At 39.7% G+C, this 26,447-nt stretch overlaps 1 protein-coding gene across 1 annotated transcript in view; it reads right to left on the bottom strand.

Moving 5' to 3' along the window:
* The window catches only part of ntrk3b (neurotrophic tyrosine kinase, receptor, type 3b), a 179,209-nt gene that overhangs the window by 34,956 nt on the left and 117,806 nt on the right, over positions 1–26,447 (bottom strand). Inside the window, exon 12 of the mRNA XM_042407707.1 lies at positions 6,876–7,064. Within this exon, the coding sequence (XP_042263641.1) occupies positions 6,876–7,064 (189 nt within the window). The remainder of the gene's footprint in view (positions 1–6,875; positions 7,065–26,447) is intronic.

Genomic DNA, 26,447 nt, shown 5'->3' with positions numbered 1-26,447 from the left:
TTCTATATTTTATCTTTTCTGTAAAAGTTAGTTGGTTATCTTGACTTTTATATTATTTATTTTCTCCTTTGCAATGAGCTGATGTAATATTTCATATATGGATGTCTTATCTCAAAAACATGCAAACAGGACATTTTAATCACATTTTATCTGTTTTCTCAGGATATCCTTTCTTCTCTTTGACATTATGTAAATTAACTAAACTGAAGTATACTAATTTGCTAAACTATATTCGCTATTGTAACATTTTTGCCTTGACTACTCTAAATTGCATTAATTACATCCACCTGCACTGGATGTTAGATTAACTCTTGTTGCACTTTTACTCCAGGACTTGTTGGTCTACTTTACTCTCTTTAAGACTCTGGAAGTTACAAACCATGATCTGCAGTACCACAGGATGCATTTTGGTCAGAAAAGTCAGAATGTGTCTATGCTCAAGGAAAAGATAGAAGTTATTCACTTGAGTGATTGGTGAGCCAGTCATGTTTAAAAAGTTTAATGGGCTATTCATTAGGTAGCAGGACGCTCCTGTCACTTTTCTGCCTGTAAGAAGAACATCACTTTCAACATTTTTGTCATTAGATTTGGCAACTCTTCAAATCCATTCAGTAAATTTATTTCAAAAAAGAGCCTATCAACACATCAATTGTAACTGATTGATACAATGAACCAGACTGACAAGACCCCTGTACATTGCTGACAACAATATAAGATAACACTGGGCTATATTGAAACACTATACTGTAACAGTGAGATTGATGTTGGCATCAGTATATAGTTACTGCAAACAGAGCTTTATATGCTGTTGTAGATTTCAGATGTTCACCTCCGATTAAACTGCATTTAACAAAAGACAAAATGTAATTTTAAAATAATTTATTATCACTCTCATCATCCTGGTGTTTTGAATATTTTGTAATCACCCTGTTTAGCCAATATTTTCTTCAAGATAAGAGTAAAATATTTTGAATCCTATGTGACAAGAGTCAAATAATTTCTTCCTCCAATCTTGCAGCATGACCCCATTTTGACTATAATGATAATACTACTTAAATATGAACAGAACATTATCATCACAGCCATTAGCCATGTGGGAGGGTGAATAGATTACAGATTTGTATTACATTGGCCTGGTTTAGCCCAACTGTAAAACAAAAAATTAGCATCTATGCAAATTAATGAAACAATGGGGATTTCTACAGCGGACGCCAATGTACCCACTACAAATGCAGCAACATTGAAAACCTGTTTAACTTTCCATTTGTACCAGTTGCCCCCTCTTCCTTATTTCCTGGATGTGAATATTCCATCTAGGTTTGTTTTATTCAGCTGCTAAATAGTCACTGACCACTGTGTCCTCAGCACTGATGGGAATGAAGCAGCTATTATAGCGCGTGCCGACCGACAGCAGTGAGGACAAGTTACGTTAACCTTCAGTTTCCTCTGCAGGCGGACTCAAGCTACATCCTGCAGCCTATTTACCCAGAGTGGCACGCTGAAAAACCCTGAGATTAAATCTCTATCCCGCAGCTCAGCATCATTCATTTGTCCCGGCTCACCTGAGGCCTCAACGGCAGCAAACATTCTCCCTGGAGGCTGAGAGACAACGCAGCACTGAGATTTAGTCAGCTAGTCAGGTCAGGCTGCTGCGGGAGCACAGATGTTTGGAGGGCTTTGTTCTGTACCTGTGTCTGTGTGTCTGTGTGTGTGTGTCTATGTGTGTTTGTGTCTGTGTCTGTGTGTGCATTTCACCACAACTACCAGCCAACTTTCCCCCAGTGTTTGTGTTTGTGTGTTCATTTTGAAGTGTTTTTTGTCCAACTACCTGCCAACTTTGTGCATTCATGTGTGTGTTTCTGCCTGACAGCTTTCCTCAGTGTGTGTGGTGTGTCGATCGATGCATGTCTCCTGGTCATTGACAACATGTCTTTTGTAGGATGAATGCTTTAACATTGAGAAAGGGTGGCTCAATCAAAAATGCATCCTCATCCTCACAAATTCTCATTTCCTGCATCTGCTCTGCATTTACTTACTTTGTACATAAAGTTACTTGTCAGGAAGTGTAATTCATTCATACAGCATTTTATAAGGAACCTCTTACAAGGAGAAAAAGTGAGTGCTCATAAAACATTATGAATTATATGAAATTTATAATAAAACTTATTGAAACTCAAGCATCTTATGAATGGTTATAAATCATGAAATTTCTGATTAATGCTACAAACACAAAGACAAAGGATTAAAATAACGTCTAAGTGTTTCATGAGAACAAAATCATACTTTAAATTATTGCTCTTCACTTGCAAAAATTACTCACATTTTCTCCTGTTCTACTGATTTTGTGATCATATTTTGTCACTGTGATTTACAAAGAAATCAAAAGGGACATAATCTAACCAAGATCATTGTAATATACTTATCGTTTAACCTGTCTACAACAAGTGCAGCATGCTAATAGTTAGGTGAGAGGTACTCATCCAGCAGCTAATGGCATACAAAAAGCTTTCTACCATTAAATTCAGTGCAGCACAGGGGCTCTGTGTCTGTTGACATCGTTGGGCAACTGTGACATGAACACCGGCATTTACTGTTGACTCTCAGTGGGTAACTCCTCCTAACCTGCTGCTGTTGCTGCTGCTGCCCAGCCTCAGAGTACTCTGGCTCATTTGAATAAGCATGTATGCCTAGATAAGCTATAAAATGCATCACCATTAACAGCACCCTGCTTACATTTTCTTAAGGGGGAAAAATGGACTACTTTTGGTTCCATTTCTGAGACATAAACAAGAGAGTCTTGCGACACACACTGTATATATAGAGAGATGAAATTGTGATTGATTTCTTTTTGACAATGGCTTCTCCCTAAGCACAACTCCAATGTTATTGCTGGATTAAAATGTAAGCATTAAGTACACTTAAGCACTAAGTACTTTGCACTTGCTGCCCAGGGGATGGTGTTTAAAGTCTAGACTACCAGCATAAAATAGTTATATTTGACATCTAAGAGGAGAGGCATGTTATGCACCCTGAGCTGCTAGTCCCCACAGACACAGTAGAAAACACAGTATGTTCCTATAAATCAAAAAAGTACATTTATAGTTATATTTTTTAAGAAGTTTGCTTAGTCAAGATGTTAATATTCTAGGTTTTTTTTAGTGGGCCACATTCTCAGTGGTGGGAATGAGCTGATGAGGGTGTGTTGCTTTAACATTCAACTTTAATGTGAAGCTGCTTGGTTCAGTGTTAATGCTGAAGACACATTGGTCATGTTCAGTTGTACAAAACACATGCTATAACAATATGTCCCATATTTGTAATAAAATGATAAGTCACATTGTTTCAGGCACTTTTTCTTAGTTGGTAAGAGGAAAGAAATGTTTTTTTTTAATGACTCGCTGGTTTTGAGCTTCTTGTCACCTCTCTGGTTTGCAAAGGTTTGAAAACCAATTAAATGTGTTTGCAGACGCCAACATTCTTAATTTACATTAATTTCTTTCATTTTCAGTGCTTACTGTTAACTTAGTCTACCTTGTTGTACTGTATGAAGACTGAAAAAAGCAACTGCGTTTACACATCTTACTGCTTACTTCTTTGGGCATATCTGGAGGTTTGGCTGATGGGATCTTCCGTGAATTTAGATGTGGATTAGGCATATTTTATATCGAGTTTTCGTAGGATTGCACCTGGCATCAATATACATCTTTTTCAAACTCCTTTTTCCTTAGAAGTTTCTATTTGGCTGCTTTCTGGTCTGAGCTGAAAGAACTCAGACTTTCTGACTAACAAATTAAAGTAGGTTGTTTGAATTCACAACCGGCTAGCCTATGAGGCTGTTCTGTTTCAAACTATAATTCATGGAATCATAGCCTTGGTGCATGATAACTGCCTTTCAATCAATCTGCTCTGCATTTCCATTCATTTGCTGAGCTTTCAAGCTGCCAAATTAGTCACTCCTTGTCTCTGCTGGAAACATTTTCATCTTCAAAAACATCACCTTGAGCGTAATTATGTCTCTGTTACACCAAAAGCAGAAGGGACAGAGAGGGGGTTTGTCCGTGCTGTGTCCACGTGTGATATTGCTAATAACATGGATATAATGAAAGGCTATGTGCCATACTCAAACATCAAAAGCAATTGTCTAATTTTGGCCAGCGGGATGTGACAAATCCGTAATTAAAATAGCAAGCTGAGTGATAAAACAAAGCCACTTGCTGGGAGACAGCGGATCCGGCTAGATATGGATCTGTCATTAGGTTAAAGAATTGTCCTTTGCCTTTCTGCCTTTATCTCCCTAATGCGGCTACATTTCCCCAGGATTGGCCTTTTTCAGCTTGGCGTGGAAAAAAAAATCCTGATCTCAATGAACGTCCTAATCAGTCACGGCTCGCCTGTTTACCGCAGCGAAAGTCGAGGCCACTGGTTCATCCAGAAGATGAACCAATTCCGTGATGGCACTTCATGTTTTTAAATTGGCATCGGAGTGACAACTTTATTTTCTTAATGCCCTCATCTTATACACCGGCCTGTGTGCAACTGCATGTGTGCAGGTCGCTGGTTCAACTAGAGGGCAGCTGCAATTGGATGATATTTATGTAATTTTTTGTTTTTCCTGCAGTGTGGGAATGACAGCCGCAGTTCCACTGTTCTCAGGTGCCACAGCCTGACAGCCGAGATACTGTGTGCTCAGTCTGTCCTCTTTCCAACACTGTTCTGTGGGATGAAAAATATTTAACTGAAGGTTTTTTTTTTTTTTTTTTGCCAGGATTGACTTGAAAATCAACATCTGGTAAGGCACACTGGAATCACTGGTGTGAGCCATGCAGCAGGCGATTTTCTATCAAATGCAGCTGTTTTAACAGAAGCCAGCATGGCAGACAGCAGCAGACTGTTTCTCCTCCTCACTCTTGTTGTGAGAGCTGATTTCAGAATGCAGAGCCTGACAGCGAGGAACACTATAAATTACCCAGAAGGCTGGTAGTGGAAGCAGACTGGGACTGACCATCACATTAGTAAACTCCTGATGGACATACTGTTAGGTAAGGAAAAACGTGGGTGTATTTAAATTTATGGATGTGTGTGTTCCGGTGTGACTGCTGCTGGACTGGACTAGGGAGAGGTGTGTGTTTGTGTGTGCGTGCATGCATGTGTGTGAGACACCCTGGCAGCAACCTGGATAAGAAGCTTTCAAGTAAATGAATGAATATATTATGGATTGGTGGCTGACCATCAATAAAGCAGCCGTACTGTATCTGAGCTGAGTGAAGCTCTTCAGTTAACACATGATGCTGCAGAACAATCATGCTGAGCAAGACCAGCAGGACAATAGGGACCTAGTGGGCCCCAGGGACTCCCAAGGGCCCCCTGACTGAAGACACTTTCCAAACCACAGAGAAAGTATAGGAAAATAAGGTGACATATGATTCTACCCAAATCAGTATGCCTACATCCACATACATGCACAGATCCATTTTCACTATCATACACCTACACACGTACTGCAGCTATACACATGGATACACATTTCCTTTCCCCGCATGCCTGTCCTGAGGGTAAAGAATACATTCATTTCAGTGAAATGATCGGCACAGGCAGAAGCCGTTCAGAGCCATTTTGTTTTTCCAGCCGAAGGCAGAAAACAGTGGCCATTATGACCTTGTGATGAATTTAGGGTTCATTTCCTACAGTCGCTGTTGAGTTTGTCCTTTTTCATGTAGAATTCGATCTAAAAAGCCAAAAGAATATTGCTTTCTGATGGGGAGGATGTTCAGTAAAGCCTATGTCAAGCTGTCATCTTTAAAATACAGTTATGTTGCACATGCAAGGTCTGACTTTCAATTCCAGGTGCTGCATGGTGATCAGGAGAAAGTTTCATTTGTGCCCACTGTCATTTATTCATTAGCTCACAATCAGATCTCCTGTGCCAGGCATGAGAGGTTATAAATCAGTCACCGTCTGGCCATTAACAATTCATGCAATTCATAATACATAAGACCTGTCATTTATTTATCACATCTAAATGGGATTTCCTTTCTTCTCATTGGCTCCCACTCAGAAGTCAACTTCTGTAGCCTGACCAACGGCCATTTTGAGAGCAAGCCAACATGTAAACAATGCATATTTGAGCTGCACAGGAGTGAGAGAGCAGGGAAATGCCTGATCTAGTGTGAGACAGGAAAAGAGTCCTCTCTATGACTACAGCCGTTTGGTTTGACTGGTATCATCTGGAAGGGAAGCAGCAGGCGCCAGGCTGTGGCTGGCTGCTGGCAGAGTTGTTTTCTGCTGATTCTCTTGAGCAGTTGATGTAATTGTGAGTAATTGGGCCTTAAAGTGGTCTTGTCTTTCCCCAACCTGGGACATGAGTCCCGAGGGAGAGTGAGGGAGGTGGGGAGGGGGCTGTCTGAACACCAGAAGCTGCTATGCAGAAGGCTGCTTTTGTCTAAACAGATCCTGTATGAGGCGACTGGAACTGTGCCACCAGATGCTAACACCATATGATCACACTAACTCTGTAGATGACACTAAATTATACGATAGCCCCGAGGGCCCCGGCACTTCTTATTGTAAAGATAAACAGAAAATTACAATGGAGATGCAACGCTGAACATGGTGTTATTAGATATCTCTGACCAGACGCTACACTTTTCTTTACACTACATAACACTTGGCAGGGGGTTTGTGTTTCTTTCATGAAGCGTCTGACAGTACAATGAGTTCATACAGTTTTATTATGCTCGGCCCCATACTTGAACAACACTGATCCATTTATATATCCATAAAGGAAGGTCATGTGTATTGTCACCAATAGTAATGAGGGATACATTACCACCGTTATAAAGCACCCCCAAAATGATTGAAACATTACATGTACTTACGGGTGGTTGGCTTGTTGCAGTTGTGTCCATGTCTGAAGTACTGGGGATTCTCCACCACAGGAATGCGAGTCATCCCTATGACAACTGCATCAGGGCCCGCGTCCAGAGTACAGGGGGTAATAATCCCATGGTTGACATGATGAAGAGGGCTGGCAGAGTCTTCCTCTCCACTGATCACAGCTACTGGACCTGGAAGGAGACAGAAGAACGAGCTTAGGGCTGCAACTACTGATTATTTTCATTATCAATTATCTGATGATTATTGTCTCGATTAATGGATTAATGGTTTGGTCATTAAAATGTAAGAAAATAGTGAAAAATTACTGTTACAATTTCCTATAGTCCATGGTGATGTCTACAAATGTTTTGTTTTATTTGACAAACAGTCCAAAACCCAAAGATATTCAGTTCAATATCATGTGTGACAAAAAAGCATCAAACATTTCAATGTTCAGCAAACATTTTTGCTTTAAGATTAACCGATAATCAAAATAGTTTCTGATTAATTTTCTGACAATTGACTAATCAATTAATCGACTAATCATTGCAGCTCTAGATAAGTTATTTTACAGTTCAAAGTGTGAACATGGAGCTCAGGTTAAGCTTGCCTTTTAATGCTGTTGATCAGTGTCACTGTTGCATATGATAACATACTTGATAATGGAAATAAATACAAATGCATGAGGTATCATCATAGTGGCAGTTACAGTGCATGTAAACGTGAAATATTTTTTGCACTTTCACACTTATGTACTGCAAATGACTTCATCTTTCTATCTGATTGACCCAATGATACGTGAAATTTAGTATCAAGATATGGATGTGAAGCAATAAAACATTTTCAAGTTGAATATACAGTACAGTTGCCTGCACATAAACCATAACAAAATTATGGAAATAACAAGAAAATATACAAAACATATTTACTAAAATAAAGTAGTTCCATGGTTAAATGCACAACAATATGAGATCTTACACCCCAACTGACCAGCAATTGTTATGTAGAAACCTCCCACACTGATTAATTTACATCTAATTGAATTGACAGTTGGTATTATCAAACCTTTCAACATATTAAAAATTAAAATGCACTAAAATAACTTCATGTATAAAAAAATCACATAAGAAACTAGGCTGGGTACAGGAAAGTGTGAAAGTGATGAAATGGTGAAACACACATTCGGTGTGTTTCCTGAACCAAAACTCTCAGCCATCCAACCGATAAAAAATATTGATTGAGTCATGAATTCATTAATACACCCACCCACATTCAAATATCAGCATATATTTAAATCATTATCAATATAGACATTCCCCGAGCAGTGAGGCTGGAGTCTCTGCTGGTTGAATTTATGGTGTCGTACAACACGTACCTGTCAATAACCACCATAAATTCCTTTCTCTAATCAAAATTCAAAAAGTCCCTGACATGATTTACTGTCAGCCAGTGTGATCCAGTTTGCAGTTTTATCACTGCTGTGTCAAAAGCAACACAGAGCCCTGACAACTGCAATCTTCAGAGGGGATGAAAGCACGACGAGAGGGATGGGAAATACAGTAGCAAGCAGATATAAAGTCAACAGCCAACAGTAGCTGATTCAGTGAAGCAGTGACAGGGAATCTGTTTACTCACAAAGCTGAGTCTCTCCCTCACCTTGACAACACAGTAAATAGTAATCAAGACCCAGTCATATCAAATTATAGACCCTCAGCCGCAGTGGGGTGGGTGGAGGTGGGGCGTGATGAAGTGACACATGTGAGCAGCAATTTATTTACAACATTTGCCGTTATGCAGTGCTTTCATACCTGAGCACCTGCTTTATTGGAAAGATGTGCACAGCAGAGCACAGGTCCACGCCGGGCGACTGCCTGCCCAACCACTGGGGACGACTGGCACACTGCAGCTCTAAATCTCTGCTGATGCCTCTGACCCTCCACTACTCGGAAAGCATACAAAGATATATGCGCAGTATACTAGAAAATACAGCTTCAAACACCACTATACTTGAAATAAAATCATTGCACAGAATATCATGCTGAGTCATGGCTGAAGTCTTTAAAAAATGAAACAAGATTCCTCAAAAGGATCCTATATTATACTCCGTCTTTTAATACAATATATGAAATGGAATGAAAAGCCATCTGATCAGACTCCAGTGCCAGATCGATGAGGCCTCAGGGAGCGCCTGGCTTCGCTCCAAACCACAGCGCTCAAAAACGACACAAAAAACTACCTCTTGATTTCTTGGGAGATGACGGTTTTCTGAGGAGTGAAGGGAAATTGGACTTCTTGACTTGAGAACATCCTAAAAATTGCATTTATGTTAGTGTGAGTGATGAAAAGGCCCAACGGCTTCTGAGAGAGTTTTTGTCATCTAAGACGTTGCCTGTGCACAGAATGGAATTCAAGACTGGACATTTTACCCCGAAACGTCAATCTGAGAGTAAAGTTTCTCTCCATTAAAGCAAGTTTGATTTATTCAAGAGAAGTGGAAAATGAAATGAACCAACTTTAGTCTATTTCTTTTCATGTCTCATCCCCTTCAATTTTTAGTATATGGTTCATACAGCAGGCAAATTCAGCCATACACTCTGACCTGTCAAAGACCCATTTTAAACTGTGCTGATTCAGAATTTGGATAACGATCATATAGCTGAGCTTTGGGTGAACTTCTAGCTCGAATATTTGTATTCCTGTAAATATTATAGTCTTTGACACAAAAGGTGTGATGATAAGATGTAAACAATGCCACATCTACCTTGAAATCAGATTAGACAAATTCTAACTAACATGCGTCTCACTTGCACTCTTTTCTATACTCCACTATCTTTAGGTCTTTTTTTTTTTTTTCTGGAGCCGCTCGCATCCCTGAAAACACTTGTGAGTGCACATAAATGCAGATAGTAATTGGCAGTTGACTTGTGATGAATATTTAATATATATATATATATATATATATATATATATATTTAATGATTTCAGTTGTTATTCACTTTATCTTAACACTTACACAATAATGTAACTGGTGAGTGAGAAGAGAAAAAACCAAGAGAATGAGAGACAGAGAGACAGACATTCTCAGCTGTGATCACGTACTGTGTTTTCATGCAGCCAAATACACAATTTAGTTGTTTTACACATTTTTCTCTGTCTGTTGTCAGACAACAGAATAAGAATGAAACAATAATTTGTGAACAGTGATCTGTTAACAAGCAGTCATTTCCAAGATGCTGCACTGCCATGTTGATAAAACATTGTTTTATGATTGTAACGTCATTTGAAAAAATTATTCAGATGACGTTACAAAAAAGTTTAATAATGATAACAGCTGAACAGAAGTGATCAGCTATATTGACATTTAAATTGAGTGGTGACAAGGAAAAGAAAGAGGCAAAAATAGGTTTCTGTCCCATCTAAATGAGCTGTACACATGTACAAAATATACTTGTAAAACACAAAAAATGTCAGCAAAACAACTCTAAACTTTATTAGAAATGTGGTTGCTGGAGAATAGATGCTCCACTTCTCAAACATTTCCAGTGGACATTGGAATTGCAATGGAGCTGCGATGGAGCCAGAATTTTTCACAGCCAAATCCAGTGGACATACCTTGACACTCACTGAAGATCATTTGTCTGTACTTTTTTTTTTACTGCATCTAAACTCAACTCAAAAGCAATACTTCTGACAAAGCGAGTAATCAGCATCTTAAGAATGAATAGAGCACAAAATGATGAGTCAAAATAACTCAAAGCAACAACTTTTATCATGGAACTGATCCAAATCATGAAATTTAAGACCCACCCTGATCTCTGCCCATGAAATACTTCAACAAATTCTTGGAAAGAGAATTTATGTAGACTGTTTCCTTCATATGCAGCTGCATCTGACACACAATTTGGCAAGCATGTAATTGATCATCAAAGGACATGGGACTACAGAGAAAGAAATCCTTCATTTAACATACAGAGTAATAGACACCTGTGTGTCCGGTGTTCCCTTCTGGAAAAGGCCTAGATCACTGTGGCATACCGTCGTTTGAAGATTAGTTAAATCTCATTGCTCACATTCGTCTATGTTTTGCCAGTTAATATGCTTCTCCAGCCGGCATCCTCCTACTTTTCTGTAGGCAATATGTCACTCCTGCTGAAATTCCTCCATGATGCTTTGGCAGACATGTCACTCTAGTCGGCATCACTCAATGTTCCTTCACTGTAACGGTCTGCAATCCCGGCTCATGGCGTTCCAGCAAATGTTTTATGTTTATGTAAGGTGCAGTTCTCAGGTGCATTAGCTAATTCAGCCAAATCAATTGATCAAGTGTGACATTTGCATCATCTGTTTCTCAGAGTTTAGAAGTCAATCTAATTTACTCTACAGGAGCAGAGACAGCGCAGCCTTCCCCTCCTGGGTTTTAAAATAGACTCATTCATTAAGCTATTGTCAAAGTGCTGCACCAGGCCTCTGTGATGGATTGAAAGAGCAATCGAACCTTTGAGCTAGCCACCTTTCAGACACATGCTGACTTTTATCTCTAGGCTTATAAGCGTAATCACACTGAATTAAAACCAAAAGCTTTTAAACAAAGCTAAAAAAAACTCCCTGCAAGTGTGAAAGACAACCTTTTTATTTCTCTAAAAAAACACCCCTACCACACACATGCACCTCACGGCCTCATGGAACCTCCCAAACTCACACTTTTATGTTAGCAGGCTACAGATGAGCCACAACGGGAAACTGTTTGGTCAATGCAGACACGCTCACCTGCACCACCTATAGGAAAGATAAGTAATAGCAGCCACGATTTAAAACTTTAGCTAATTTCATCTTAATGTTGCCACCTAAAAGCAAAGAAAATAACAGCTGCTGCAATTTTAACACTTGCATTCAAAAGGAAATGAGTGCTACTGCTGCAGTTATTTTCCTTTTTCATTGTGACTATTTTTATGTGTGTGTGTGTGTGTCTGTGTGTGTGTGTGTGTCACGCTAACTTCCACAGGTGCAGTTTATCATGTAGCTATAAAATGCCAAAGATTTTATACAATTTTTTTTTTTTTAACTATTTATTCTTTCTAAAAATATCTGAAACAGATTCAACATTAAGCTTTTTTCAGACTCTTGATTTTGATCTGTGTTTTGATGTGTGTGTTTTTTTCCTTCAGTTTTTGGTTTTGGACAATAAAATCTGGTTAGGATCCTCTAATTCCCTCTCTAAAGTAATCAGTGTACAAATTAGAAGCTTAAGGTTGAGTGCCACAGACAGCACAGGGAACTATTGGGAAGTATTGATATGGACTAACACACTGTTGGAATGGGACTTTTCTAGGGATTAAAATGTATAATCCTTAATATTTTCTTGAAATACAATCTCGTTTTTGATCGAATTAATCACAGCCTCACTGTTTACTGTTCGCTCTTTTTCACCACATCAAAGCAATATTAAGTTACTGCTAATGCAAATGATTAGTGCTGAGCACGATTGTCTACAATACAAGACTTTTTTATAATCTGCTGATTATTTTTCATATTTGCAAGGGAGTAATGGAGCAATAGGGACCAGCTACAGTGAGCTTTTGGAAGAACTGCACATCTCCAACTTCTCTGTGTGGTAGCCAACATATGACTGTGCCTGCTGTTGTGTGGAAGGGTCTAAGGACAGAGGATGTTGTATTACTGTAGAGCCCCTGAGGCAAATTTGTGATTTGTGATATTGGACAGATTTGTGATACTCTCTTCATTGGTGACATTAGATGTCATTATACGTCTGCTCCTAATTCTTCCTCCTCTTTCTCTGCTGCAGGACCTATTTTTTTTTACAACACCCTGTGGGCTGTTCCGGTCTCACCTGCACAGTTTCTCTATTCAAGCTCTTATTTCTCTTTTCACAATTGTTTTTATTAGAATAATTATTTCTGAAAATACACCAGACCAGACAAAAAAAACCAGCAGGGGAGCCCCTTGATTGTTTGTGTCTCTGCTTCAAAAGTGAAAGCTGAAGGTGATTCTCAGGACAAAAAAATGAGGCAGCGAGTGACTCTGTAGGGTTTTCCCTGTGGTCTGGAATAAATTGTGCAAAGTGTGATTGCTTCCGTTCACCTCCTTGTGGTAATTATTGCACAGATTCCTTTCAAAGGTAGTTAATTAGGAGTGGAATTAACTTGAGGACATGTAAAATTGAACAAGAGAACACAGGAAGGATAACTTACTGAGGCAAGGCTCTTCTAGTTAATGATGGATGTGAAATGAATTAAATTCATATGGGGGAGGGGTCGAAAATAGTGAAATCAAGGCAAACATCATGCTTGTGAGTGAGGAAAGACGATGGGACCCAAACTGTCATATCTGCTCTTTTCATAAATATATCAGAGGTGATCATTTGTCTTTCAGCAATGTGGTTGACCTTCAACATTAATTGAAATAAGCAAATGTCTAATGTGACTTCTTAACACCAGCCTCTTCGAGTGGACGGAATTGCTAAGCCAACACTTCCAAGCAAGAACCTTAAAATGAGATCCCTGGTGTAAATACGTATATAAATAGTCGCCTCACATGAATACTGAGAACCATTATGATGCTGCGGCTGCTAGTTTAGTAGCAGACACTGTGCATATACACACAGTGAGGGTAGCATTAGTGCTATAATAAGGCCAGTTAATTGCCAAATGCCACTATCGTGTGAAGACGCCTTGAGGTTATGTGCAAAGCTCAGATGACAACTCCCCTCACCGCACCAAAGAAGACATGTAAATAGCTTTCCTGACAAATGGCCTCAACCTGCTCACTCAACCCCCCACTCAGAGATGAGCAAAGTGAACATGTGACAGCAATGCAGGCCAGCGGCAAACCCACGCTAACCCCCTTTCTCACGTTTATCCAAATAGCAGTCTCTACAGTGAAACACTCCTTGACTGTATTCCGTGTCCTCTTCAGTTAATGGCGACCAACCGTGGCAAATACTGAGCGCTATAGGACAGCTGATATTTATGGTCCTCTGCAATATAGGCTATCGACAATTTACAGTCACCCCGCACAGCTCAATGTGCTCTCTCTTTATTGTGGTATAAACAATGGCGAACACTGAGGGTAAGGACTGCAGTCGAGACAGAAATAAACACGTATTTGAAATCTGCTGTGAACCTATCAGTCATTCTATCTGAAGCCACTTGTATGTCCTCTAAAATCAAGCATCTACACCACGCAGAACATTATCTGCAATGACACAGCACTGAAGCAATTACAGTTTGTGCTGCTGTATATCTGTGGTCTTGATGTTCAGAATGATAATAAAACAAAACACTGAGATTGTTACTCTGACTCTGTTCCCACAGTGCCCTATCAGCTTTTATATCTTTGACAACACATTACCCTGTAAGCTCCCTGAAGACAGACGAAGCAATTTTACACAAGTCTGAAAAGTGATGGAAAACGACATCATCCAACAGCCGAGCTGTCCCAGCTCTATTTTTTGATTTATGACTATGACAGCGTCAGGATCTTTACCAAAACCAGGACCCACATTTTATTACCTGTTATGCGCCCAAACACAAATTGAAAACAAAACATATAGCAATCAGAGAATTTATTCAGAGCTGTACAAGTCTTCACTCTGTTTAGGATTTCATTCTTCTCTCAGGGAAATATAATCAGAGAGGCCAAATAAAAAGCTTGTGGTGACATTGTTACAGAAACTAGTTTGCATCATAAACTCAGCAGTAAAGGCAACAGCACATGCATACACACATACTGTACAAGCATATGCACAGCAGCAGCCAAATGCTCAAGGGCTATATTTCTTGTCATGGCATTAGAATATGAAACGATTCCCCAATGTCGAGCATCTGGCAGGGTTTGCATGTAAATCACAGAGGAGACCGAGAGCCACATTCAGCCACTGCAGCCCACAAAACGGCTTGATGATTGTGCATATCAGTGCTAAGAGTGAAGCCTCTGCATGCTAATGTGTCCCACCATCGTACTGGGAGGCAACAAGTGTTTTAGCAGTGGTGGGGGTTAGCAGAGAGGTAACTTATTAGTCACTGGGGCTGATAACATATAATCCGTTCACTGTGATAAATTGAGATAAAATGTGGTGAATATTTGGCTAAGGCTTTACTTAATAGACATATATCACCAAACTGGAATGAATCAGTTCAAAGGCAGCATTGAACCTGAATGATTCCCTATTTATAAATATTTATAGCTGGCTGGGTAGCTAGACAGGCAGCTACTTCATTGTGCTCCCAAGAGAAAAACATTTTTCAGTCTGCACATGGAACATGAACAGTTCACTGCACACAGACACACAGTATACACATGAGTGTAGCTGAGTAGCTAAAAAGGTAGCTGAAAACAGAAGGACCCAAACCAGTGTGTCTCTATAAAATTCTGATTTGACCAAATAGGACCTGAGGAACAGTGATCTCTTCACTGTACAGCCACGCTAGCTGCTCTGTGAGGCTGTGCACAGTGGTGATTTGAGCAAAATGCTAACGTCTGCATGCTAACATACTGATGTTTAGCAGGTATAATGTTTACTATGTTCATCGTCTTAGTTTAGTTGCATGTTAGCATGCATTTGCTAATTAGCACTAAATACAAAGAACAGCTGAGGCTGGTGGGAATGTAGTCCTAGACAAGTTCAGATTTTTTTAAAAGATTTTTTTGTGACAATTCATCCAATATCACTAAGTTGTTGACACATCTTGCCCAAAACTACAAATGTCAACCTCATGGTAGCCAACCATCAACCACCAACCATCAATGTCTTCACCAAATGTTGTGTCAATCCATTACATACATGTTTAGATAGTCCACTGGACAAGTGAACAAGTGGACAAGTGCCTAGAAGAAAAGTGTATGGAGATCTGTACCAAATTTAGTGGCAAGAAATCCAGCGGTTGTGGAAGCATTTCACTAAAAAACAAATCCCATGGTGGTTCTAGAGGAAAAATCATGGGATCGTCAAAGTCAGTAGGCTTCATCCTCTGGTGACAGTGAATGCCTGTGCCAAATTCAGCAGCAATCCATCCAATAGTTGAAGAGATATTTCAGTCTGAACCAAAGTGGTAGACTGACTGACCGCCAGAGTGGCATCGCCATCCCTCTTGCGTGGCTAAAAAGCTGCTGTCCCAGGAGAGTAACATGAGACTCTTGTAATGCTAAAGTGAACAAGGCAATGGAAGTTTAGAATACACCAGTGAAAAGCTGATTCATTTTTAATCAGAGATTTTCCAAGCTGGTAAAGGTAACAGAGGCAAGTGCTCTATGTGGGCTTAAAATGAATTGGAGGAAGCACATTAGGGTCATTGTTAACTACGTTTTCTGCACTTAAGTACATTCAGGTCGTACTCCCTTAACATTCACTCAGGTTCAGTTACACAGAAACACACAGTATTCAATCACTGACCCACTGCAGGGTATCAATCAATCAGGTGTCAGTGTTCTCCTTTTTCCTCTTGTTGCACCCTTTTTCACTTTCTCTGCATGTGCTCATGTTCCTGGGTTTTCTCTCCACATGTCCCTGATTACTTTATTCCTGCTCACTAGCCATTTGTTGTCAGGATGTTGTACATGTTGCCAAAGTGAGTGAAAATACTAGCAATCATACCAATAATGATGTGCAAATAAAATGCCTCCAGAATGACAGCAAAAAGCAATTGATCAAAACCTAAATTCCTCCATCAGCATGTTTTACTTGAGCAACTGCTGTTTCATCATGACTCAAAAGCAGTTTTAAAAAGGCTTCCATCATTTATTTCATCTCTCTCTACTGTATCTCTTTGTCCCTGCCTCTTTCTCTTCCTCTTTCTTGTTTCCAGCCCCGGGGGTCTTGATTTCTGCTTCAATTCTCTCACAACTGCCTCCCTCTGTTGGAGGGTTCAGGACCAAACAGATTTGTTAGCCTGGGAGGCGTAAAAGGGAAAGAAGCAGGAGGATGAGGCGGTGTGTATGTATGTGTGTGCGCCTGCACACGTGTGTATGGAGTCATTATAATTACACATCTAACCGAGACACATGAACTTAAATCAACCTTCACACTCCTCTGCCTAATGCCATATACAGTATTGCATAACTACTGGACATCACCTCTGCTTTGTATAGAAGCTGCTGTTACAGTGATGAGAACATAAAGGGACAGGAGTGTGATGTAGCTGTGAAAGGCTATCAGAGACAGACACTGAGCTTGGCATATGAACCTTTGTGCAAACGGATTGTATTTATTCATTATGAAATAAACAACTACTTGATTGAAAAGTATTACAACCAATCCTGTCTCCTAGAAATTACATTTATACACAACTCATTTGCTTATTGCTGATGTTTTACCAGAAACATTATGCTACCAGAATGACATTTTCTGCAGCATAATGAATATAAGTTATTAATTACCATATTTGTAAAGTCACAAAAGGTTGATACTGAGCATATAAGCACTTACAACATATTTAATTTGTTTTCCTACAACATTGGCTCATAGCAACAAAAGCATGAGAACTACTACTACTTTTTATGGTTATATTTAGATACTCACAGCGCAGGGTCAAGGTCAGTGAAAGATCTTTACTTTACTAACATTTAACCAAAACCACAATCCTTTGCTAACATTAACCTTTTTGTTGCCATTACAACACCTGACAACACATGGGACTCCAGGATGCAAAGCTAGTCTCCTGCACTTTCTATGCCCACCAGTCACCCTGAACAAACTTACAATGAATTTCTAACGGTACACAAATGTAGCTCTTCCATCACTTGAAAAAATGTTGTCAGGGAAGTAAAACCAAGAAGTGTATATAAACATAATTTTTGAGACTGGGTTGATTACACACATTCTCTTTCTGTTGTATATTTCCCAGTAGTGTACATATACCCCAACTTGTCAAACGATTTTAAAATTCTAGCTTTCTACGATATCTGTGGTTATGGCAAATAAAGTATGATTGGTGAATGATTGAAAGAAGCCAACGTGAATACACAGTCTGAAGGCTGTGAACTTTGGTCTCCTGCATTTAAATCTACAACTTTCACTCCCTTATTTTTCCACCTCTCTACATACAGGGCACACTATTTCCTGCCTTGGCACAGAACGTTGGCATTTGACATGGCATTGGTAAGTTGTGAGATGAAGAATGGTCCAATATGGACGTAATTCTTTTGGATACTGGGCTGTTCATGAAATGTGTAAATATGACTTTGCAGCAGTACAGACCACCAATCAACCAATATAGGCATGTACCGGGATGAACAAAATCAGAGCTGCCACTCATGGGGTCTGGTGTGCTGTAAAGTGATCTACGGCAGGGAGAGGTGACTTCCATCTATTTTTTACTGCTGCAAGGGTGTCATATTCATAATAACAGGATAGATTTATACCTACACAGTTTTTTAGTTCAGTCCTCTGTCAGCAACAAATATTATGCATCACAGGCAGGTCATGTCACTCATGAATACATACATAGATGGATAAATATATCAAAGGACTGATAGCAATATGAGTGTCAATTAAACTGAGAATAATCTTCTACTCGGTCTCCATCCATTACATATCTAGCTATGACATCTACTACACTACACTATATACAGTGGCTGCTCTGTGGTGAGGTGCTACACCGGGCAAGCAGACAGGCTCTTTAATATTTCAGTCAGACTCCCAGCAGACTGATGGCTTACAGGGGCAGCCATGCAGGGCGCATAGCCAAGGTTAGCTGTAACATCAACCTCCCTTCATTTGAACCTGAACACTGTACAACTACACCCTGAGAAAGGACAGCTCTTCTTCACAGGTTTGTTGCTTTGAGTAAGAGTTCTATATCACACAATGCCTCAAATGTAATACAGAACTGATACATTCAGGATGAAGTACTCGATACAGTATATGTTTCTTAGAAAACCTTCTTTAATGCTGATATTTTCTCAGCTATTAAATGGGTCTTTACATCACTGTAGGGGTGATATGTAGATCATTTTCTGCGTGGTGCTATACAATGTGTGACAAACTGCAATTAAGAAGATTAAGAAAAGTGTTATCTTTTGCACAGTTGCACTAAAAATAACATGAATGTACACACTACATTTCAGTGTAATTCAGATAAAAACTGCATACTGCAACCAGTTAACCAGGATTAGAAATATCAAAAGCATGTAATTCATTTTATCAGGTATTTAAACAGTAATACACCAAATACAATTATGTCAATGATATTTGTTTTTAATATGTCTTTTTAAATCTAAAAGCTCATTTTCTATGTATAGATTGTATATAATATAGTATAGTATACTCTAGACTATATTTAGGAGTTTAACGGTAGGGGAAAGCCAGAAAGTAACATGGGATGAAAGTAACAAAGTGATTTGCTTTGGGCACATACAAGTTTGATGTGTCTCATTGTGTCAGTGTGTACAGCACACAACACTTACCAGAACCTCGAAAAATCATGTAGATACATCATACTACTGTTTTACCTGAAAAGCTGTTTTCGACCATGACAAGTAAACTCATTCAAGTGGTAATTTTTTTGAATGACAAGTTGTGTTTATTGTTTCATTTGTCATAGTCATGATCATTTGACAGATTATTAAGTATTTTAACACATCCTGAAGTTTGCCATGTCAGAGTTTTTCAGTATAGAAGTAAGTCAGGTTTAACTGTCAGGAGTGATTGTTGGGACAATTGTAACAGCTGTTTCTTTCGCCCCGCCGCTAATGCGGCCACATGGTGTGTCTGACAGCAGACTCTACTCTGATCAGACCACTGCACCTACAGTTTCTCTGGTCAAGGATGAGGAATGTCTTGTGTGTGGGGAGGCGTTCAGCTCATCCATGCCTGGGGAAGTGTGGGTGCAGTGTCTCTTTTGTCTGCACTGGTCCCACAAGGCATGTACTGAGCAGTGTATCTGTCACAACTCTGACAATGAATAAAAAAGAGAATACGGCAAATGAAAAGTGTATTTTCACACTGTTATACAGTTAAATTTTCTTTAAAAGTTATACTGTCTATACTGTTGTTGTAAAATGTTTGATGAAATTGAAAATGAAATTTAATATTTTTTATTAAGATAAAGGACGTAATATGTTTGCAATTACATACTAACAGGGCGTAATATAAACAATTCCATTTTATACCGTTGCGTTACTTTTAACCCACCTGTGTGTTACTTTCAATCTGACTGATAGGGTCAAAAGTAATAATGTGCAACTTCTGTTCAAAGTCAAATTATACTAAAGTTGCTCTACATTTGTACAAAATAGCACCTGGTATTCACAATAACAAAAAAAAAAAACTTTGATATTATCTTAATTATCTTAATATTATCTCTAAAATGACACTTATCTGAAAAGTGTCACTTTTATCCCGGTTCTTACCTAGGTGTATTCGTCTTGAACCATCACGGTATGGACGTACGAAGAATACACTCCATCACCCAAACAATTACTGTCAAAATAGTCAATAATCCACTTACTCCAACGTGTGGAACAATAAATCTAGAACGTGAGTTCCACCCAGAACATTTTGGCAATGCACCACTTAGCTATAGCATGCTCATGGGTGTATGCTGGCTGGCTTAGCCAAGGTAGCCTCGTTACCCTGGTTACCACGGTTACCCTGTAGTGTTGCTGCCCTCAGAATGACAAACAAGAGACCAAAAACACAGTGCAATAATATTATTGAAATATGCTCCGTTATCTCCATAGTGAATACACACACACACACATATATATACATATATATATATATATATATATATATACATTTCCGAGGGAGACCTGGCCGAGACAGCACACTAGTCACATTTTAAGTAGAAATAAAACAAAACCCAGCTCAATTAAGCAGTTTTCAATTACATGGACTTTTACCATGGCTTTAAATATTTCCATATATTATTATATACAACATCATTAGATTGTCACAACAGCTGTGAGCAGATGTCTGACTCCTAGCAACAGAAAGGTTGTTTTCCTTTTCCACTGCAGCACAACTAAACTGTTTCAGTAATAATTATGACCAATGAGCCATTGTTGGATGTTTACATTTTTCAAAATTTCAAACCAAAATGTTTCTACCTTTCTTTTTTTTTCCCACTGTACTGAAATGGTACCATAACCCCAAAGCTGGGGTACATACCAACCGTGAATTTTGTGTACCGTTAAACCACTAACTATATCATTTCACCATCTTTTTTTTTTTTTTTTTTTTACAGTATAATGCGGTCATTGAGGCAGTAAAAACAAAGATGAAAAAAGTGCAACACAATGTATAAGCACTGGCACAAATCAACAGGTTGTTCCCACAAATTTCAAGGCCTTAAAAGGATTGATTTAACCCTCTCTCTCCACATGGATGCTTCATCCAGCCCAAACATACTGCGGGAGATGTCGCGCTGGATGTACAAGAGCGTATAGGCATTTGAAACAAAACAAACATCAAAACTTCTCTGAGGGCGACTGCTGTGGGCGACACGTTGTGAAACGGAACGCATCATTACCCACAGCGGGCTGTCAATCAGTGTCATGTGCATAGGGATGAAGTTGCTAAATTTAACTCTCCCTGTAGTCCGTGTGAACGCATCCATGTCAATGTAAACACAGGAGACCATAGACCATGGATACACAAATCAAACAACCCAAACTCATTCTGCAGGTAGCTGGTAGAGATGAATTGGTATGCTTCGAAGACACCTAAACACGACGTGAGGAAGACTGGTTGCACTGAATCAAGATTGGGACGGGGGTAAAGCAAAACTGTGTAATGACCGAAATGTAGGTCGTCTAATGCGGCTCACTGTGACTGGGGGCATCAAGAAAGAAGAGGAGAAGCAAACCAAGTAATGCAGCCAATTAAAGCTTCCCTGCCCTCACACCTCCCCCCACCCTCCCTTAGCAAACACTTCAAAGTACTGCCATCAGCGAATGGCAATAAAGTGAATGAGCTGGCTGGAAATGGGCTTGGATGCTGAGGCAGGGGACTGTCAAATGATGCTCATCACACTGAGAAAACAGTGTTCCCATGTTGTAAGAGCAAAACGGGTGTCCAACACCTTCCAAGCAGAGGCAGCAAATCCCACTCAAAACTGGAGAAATACACCAACAAATACAGCAGAGAGCAGCAGCTTACTCAGTGAATGGACATTTCCGTTCCTCTGATGACCAATGGGGTCGATGGCTGTGTTTGTTAGTGCTATGAAAAGGAAAGCTGCAATATTAACACTGTGTCAGAATGACCTAGAAGAAAGAACAATCTCCCAGCAGGAGCTCTGAAATGACACCCTCTCCTGATGACTAAATTGGAGAAAATACAGCACTGGGGTGTTTTTGTGAAATGGAGGATAGGCCCAGTGTAAGCTGAAGCCGAGAACAGCCGGCTCCGTAGGGGACAGGCAAAAGGAGAGATTTTTATTTTTCCGGCTTCAGGTACACTATTTCAAAGAGCAGAATTGGGGCGTCTCATTACACAAAATACATTTTACACAAATCCCTCACTTTACATAAACCCCCCAAGTTTTCTCTCTCTCCCTTCTTTTTTTCCTTCTGTCCTTGCAGAAATATTTCTATCGCCCTCTTTCTCTGTTTCCGTTCCAGAGCCCAGCTGTTTTGTGTCCTGCTGGGCATTTGCAAAGGGACGATTTCCACACCGATCTGAGTGCCATTTAAATAAACATCAACAGAGGATGTCAGAGGGAGCCTGTGAATAACACCAGAGGCTTATCCACTTCCACAGCTTTAAAGAGGGAAAAGGAACTATCCAGTTCCTTTATTTCTCTCTTTCTGTATGCAGTTTGAATAACCACCATCCAGCCATCACTGCTTTGGCCACGTCCACCTTATGTAAGCCAGAAAGGCCAGACTTCGAGTCCCAGTTGGGCTGGCTCTCTGCTCTTCTGGAGGGGTTTCATACAATATAGACATTTCTTTCAATGTTCACTCACAGGCTCTGCGCCATGGCTGACTCTTGGTTAATTGTTATTCCAAAGATAGCTATATTCAAAGCTATATTCTGCATGTTTGTGCAAAAGGCAGATTCTATCCAAAACATCTAGAGCTGCCTATGGCTTTACTTTGAAATGGTGCAGAAAATAAAGGACAAAAAAAGCATGTGTCCTGTGGATTACCACTTAAAAAGAATATATGTATTAGAACTATACATACATAAATCATTGCATGGCCCTTCAAAACATAATCAAAAGCATGCAGCTGCAAACGCAGGACCCTCACACAGCCCAAAATGACTGCATCAACTCCTCTTCATAGACCACTATCCCCACTACTCTCGGTTCTCTCTTCTTTTGTATTTGCATTGCTAAACTGTTGGCAGCGCTTGTCATTTTGTTTCATAAGTGATAGCAATTACTATTCCAGCGCCCGGGATCAAAGAGACACCAAAAGGAGGTTTTTAGACAGGAGAAAACACCAAACACTGCTTCCCCTCTTCTGTTTACACTGATAGAGGCTGAGGCCTAGGAGGCAGAGTGGTTGTGACTGACAGAATGGGAATACAACTCCTGTTTTTTTTATCCTGGAGAAGATGGAGAGGAAAGGATAGGATAGGATAGGATAGGATAGGATAGGATTGGATAGGATAGGGGAGGAGAGGATAGGAGAGGAAAGGAGAGGAGAGGAGAACAGCAAGGAGAGGAGAAGAGAAGAGAGGGGTTTCAGCAGAGGGCAAACTGTACCATTAACCAGAAGGCTCCCTCCTGCTTACAGTGGATTAGTCACATTACCAATTCTTTTTCAGGTCTGGGAAAGCTGGAAGCATTGAACTGAGCAACAATTACACTACTCATAATGAGACAGTGGGGCCTTGACTTCAAATAACATGCCTCTTTGAGACATTGTCTCCGCTAAAACACAAATAGGCCCAAATTTAATCTGTCCACGTCATCTACATTATATGTTCATAGCATACATTATCCTGAGACCTCCTCCTGAGGGCCTAGAAGATATGTAGGCAACCTTGAGAGTGAAAGTTTGTCAGTTCAAATCCCAGACAGAGAATGGAAAATCAGGCAAAGCCTGGAGCAGGCCTATATGGATGGGGAAAAAATAGAGAATCATTCTCCCATTTCTTAAATTATTGCCTTTGAGGACCGACAAGCAACACAGTTACAGTGCATTGAGTTTGAACTTTGAAAATCATAATTTAAAAAACAGCTATAATCATCCAACAAAAATAAAACTTAAAGCCATATGTGCAGAATTAGAGCACTTCTGTCTGACTTTGGTTCCCCCAGTAGTGACATTAAATAAGAGTGAGGGTCTACAGCCACGCTAGTAGCTCTGTGAGGCTGTTCTTGGAGGCAGCGGTGCTTTGAGCTAAATAATGTCAACATGCTAACATGATCATGTCTGCCAAATGAGAAGAATCACAATGACAATGCTAACATGAAAATGTCTAGCAGGTATAATCTTTACCATGTTCACCATCTTAGAACATGGTAAAGCACAAAGTACAACTGAGGCTGATGTGGATGTCATTAGTTTTGAGGCTAAACGAGAGCTGGACAAATTAAATTAAAATGTGATGAAAAGTGAAGGGATCACGAAAGGTACAATTCATACTGAGAGGGGACATGAATGTTTGTAACAAATTTCATAGCAGTTTATCTAATAGTTCTTTAGCTAGCATGGCTAAAAATACACTGTGGCAAACGGCAAACAGCAAAGCATGTTCATACCCTCACTAGAAAGATCACATAAAAATGCATACATAGTGTCTTAAACTTATCCAGTTTGTTAACTTACTACTGCACAGCAGAAGCCTGAAAACGTTTTAGTTCAGTTCATGACCTCCTGCTGGAGACTTAAACACATCTACTGGTCAAAGGGTGAACCTTTAAACTTAACGATTCTTATTTTCCGTTTCCCGGCTATTTTAACTTTAATTAAAGGAAGAAAGAAACCTGCAGGCTGCAGATATTAAGTGGTACACTATAAAAAAAGCACAATTTCACATTCCATAAATGATCTCAAGGGGCTAAGACGCAACTACTCTACTGGCAAGGTCTGCTGTGGTTTCTTATCTTACATTTCAATTCCTAAGTTCAGTGTGTGGTGAAGATTTTCAACCCGTAATAACATCTGACACTAATAACAGTTTGTGGTAATGTCCAGCATCTCAGATTGCTGAGATAGTGATGACCTTTTCTGGTGCACACAGCCTTTTAATTTCAACTGACAAGATGAGTGTATTATTTCCAAAAAGCCTATCTTGACATGGTTGTTATGTTGATGATGAAGGAATTGAACCATGTTCTTCTACTGGACTCTGTGCCGGTGACTCTAAATAAGGGCTTGGTGCAGCTAATAGCGTTAAATATTAAAATGTTGTTGCCCTGGTCACGACATATTGTGGGATTAATCTGCAGCATGGTGACAAGCTCAGTCCCACAATGTGCATCCCCTCCCCTCTCCTCCCTGCACAATTCTCCCTGACACACAGAGGACAGCTTTCTGGCCCTCCTCCTCTCACTGTAATGGAGGTCGGATGCTGCTTTTCCGCATTTCTGCCCACATTAGCATCTCTAGTTAATTGGCACCATTTGCTCAATGGCATCGCTTGAGTTTGTAAATTACTTTTACAATTGTCACTAATTATCAAGCTCGATGAGTGGAATTGGCGCGATTGGTCCCCAGTGGAGCAGAAACACAACAGGCGGAGGAAGGATTAAGACTCTGGGGGCAACAGGAGGGGCTGGCTAGCTGAGAGATACAGTAGCGCTACATGCTAATCAACAGCGGATTACATACAGATGGTGCTGCTGTAGCACTGCCTCTCCGTGCTGCATTCCTGATGAACTACTGATGCACTTTGGCTGCATCCTGAAGAGAGATAATTTAAATTCAAGTTTGTTTGTTTTTCTTCCCTTTTTGCGCAATCTTCATGTGTATGTTACATGGTATTGTTTGTTGACACGCCTAAACACATTATAGAGTTTATCTAAAATGAATACCACACTAACAAACATGCTAATCTCATATTGTATATAAAAAAATACTGAACTACTGACCCTTCACACCCCCTTAGTTAATGTTGCTATGCCTGTCAAGCTTTCCATTCTCACACGACACACATGCAGTTTACAATTATAACGCTGGCAGGTTTACTACTTGAAATTTTTTAGTAATTCTTGAAACAAAGGGTTCTTGATTGCAGACGGAGGTAGACAAAAGCAGCTTCTCATTTCTATCGCGCCGCAATCAATTTTGTTGGCTGAAATGTTTCTGGCATATTTTATCAGCTGTAATTAGGTTTAATCAAGCATTAGCTTTACGAGTTGGTTAAAAACGATGTCTGCAGCTGACTTTTTCAGGTTTCCAGCTGACTTGTTTTAAAACGAGAACGCTGTAAAAGAGTCTTAAATATGCACATGACATTGTGCTAAAAGGCTGAGGCTAAAGGTGTATGCCCGAGGGAAAAACTAAGTATGCTCACTAGTTGAAGATCTATGTGCTGTAGAAGAGATAAAGAAAAAGTGTTGTTCTGATATTGCAGTCTTATAGTAACTCCTGGTCTTATGAATGTGATGTAAGATCAGACTGTTTCATTCTAACATAACTATGTTTAGCTGCTTAGC

Source organism: Thunnus maccoyii, chromosome 1, assembly GCF_910596095.1.
Source record: "Thunnus maccoyii chromosome 1, fThuMac1.1, whole genome shotgun sequence".
Taxonomy (NCBI): Eukaryota; Metazoa; Chordata; class Actinopteri; order Scombriformes; family Scombridae; genus Thunnus; species Thunnus maccoyii.
The sequence above is the reverse complement of the archived record's forward strand: the minus strand, read 5'-3'. Positions and strand labels throughout refer to the sequence as shown.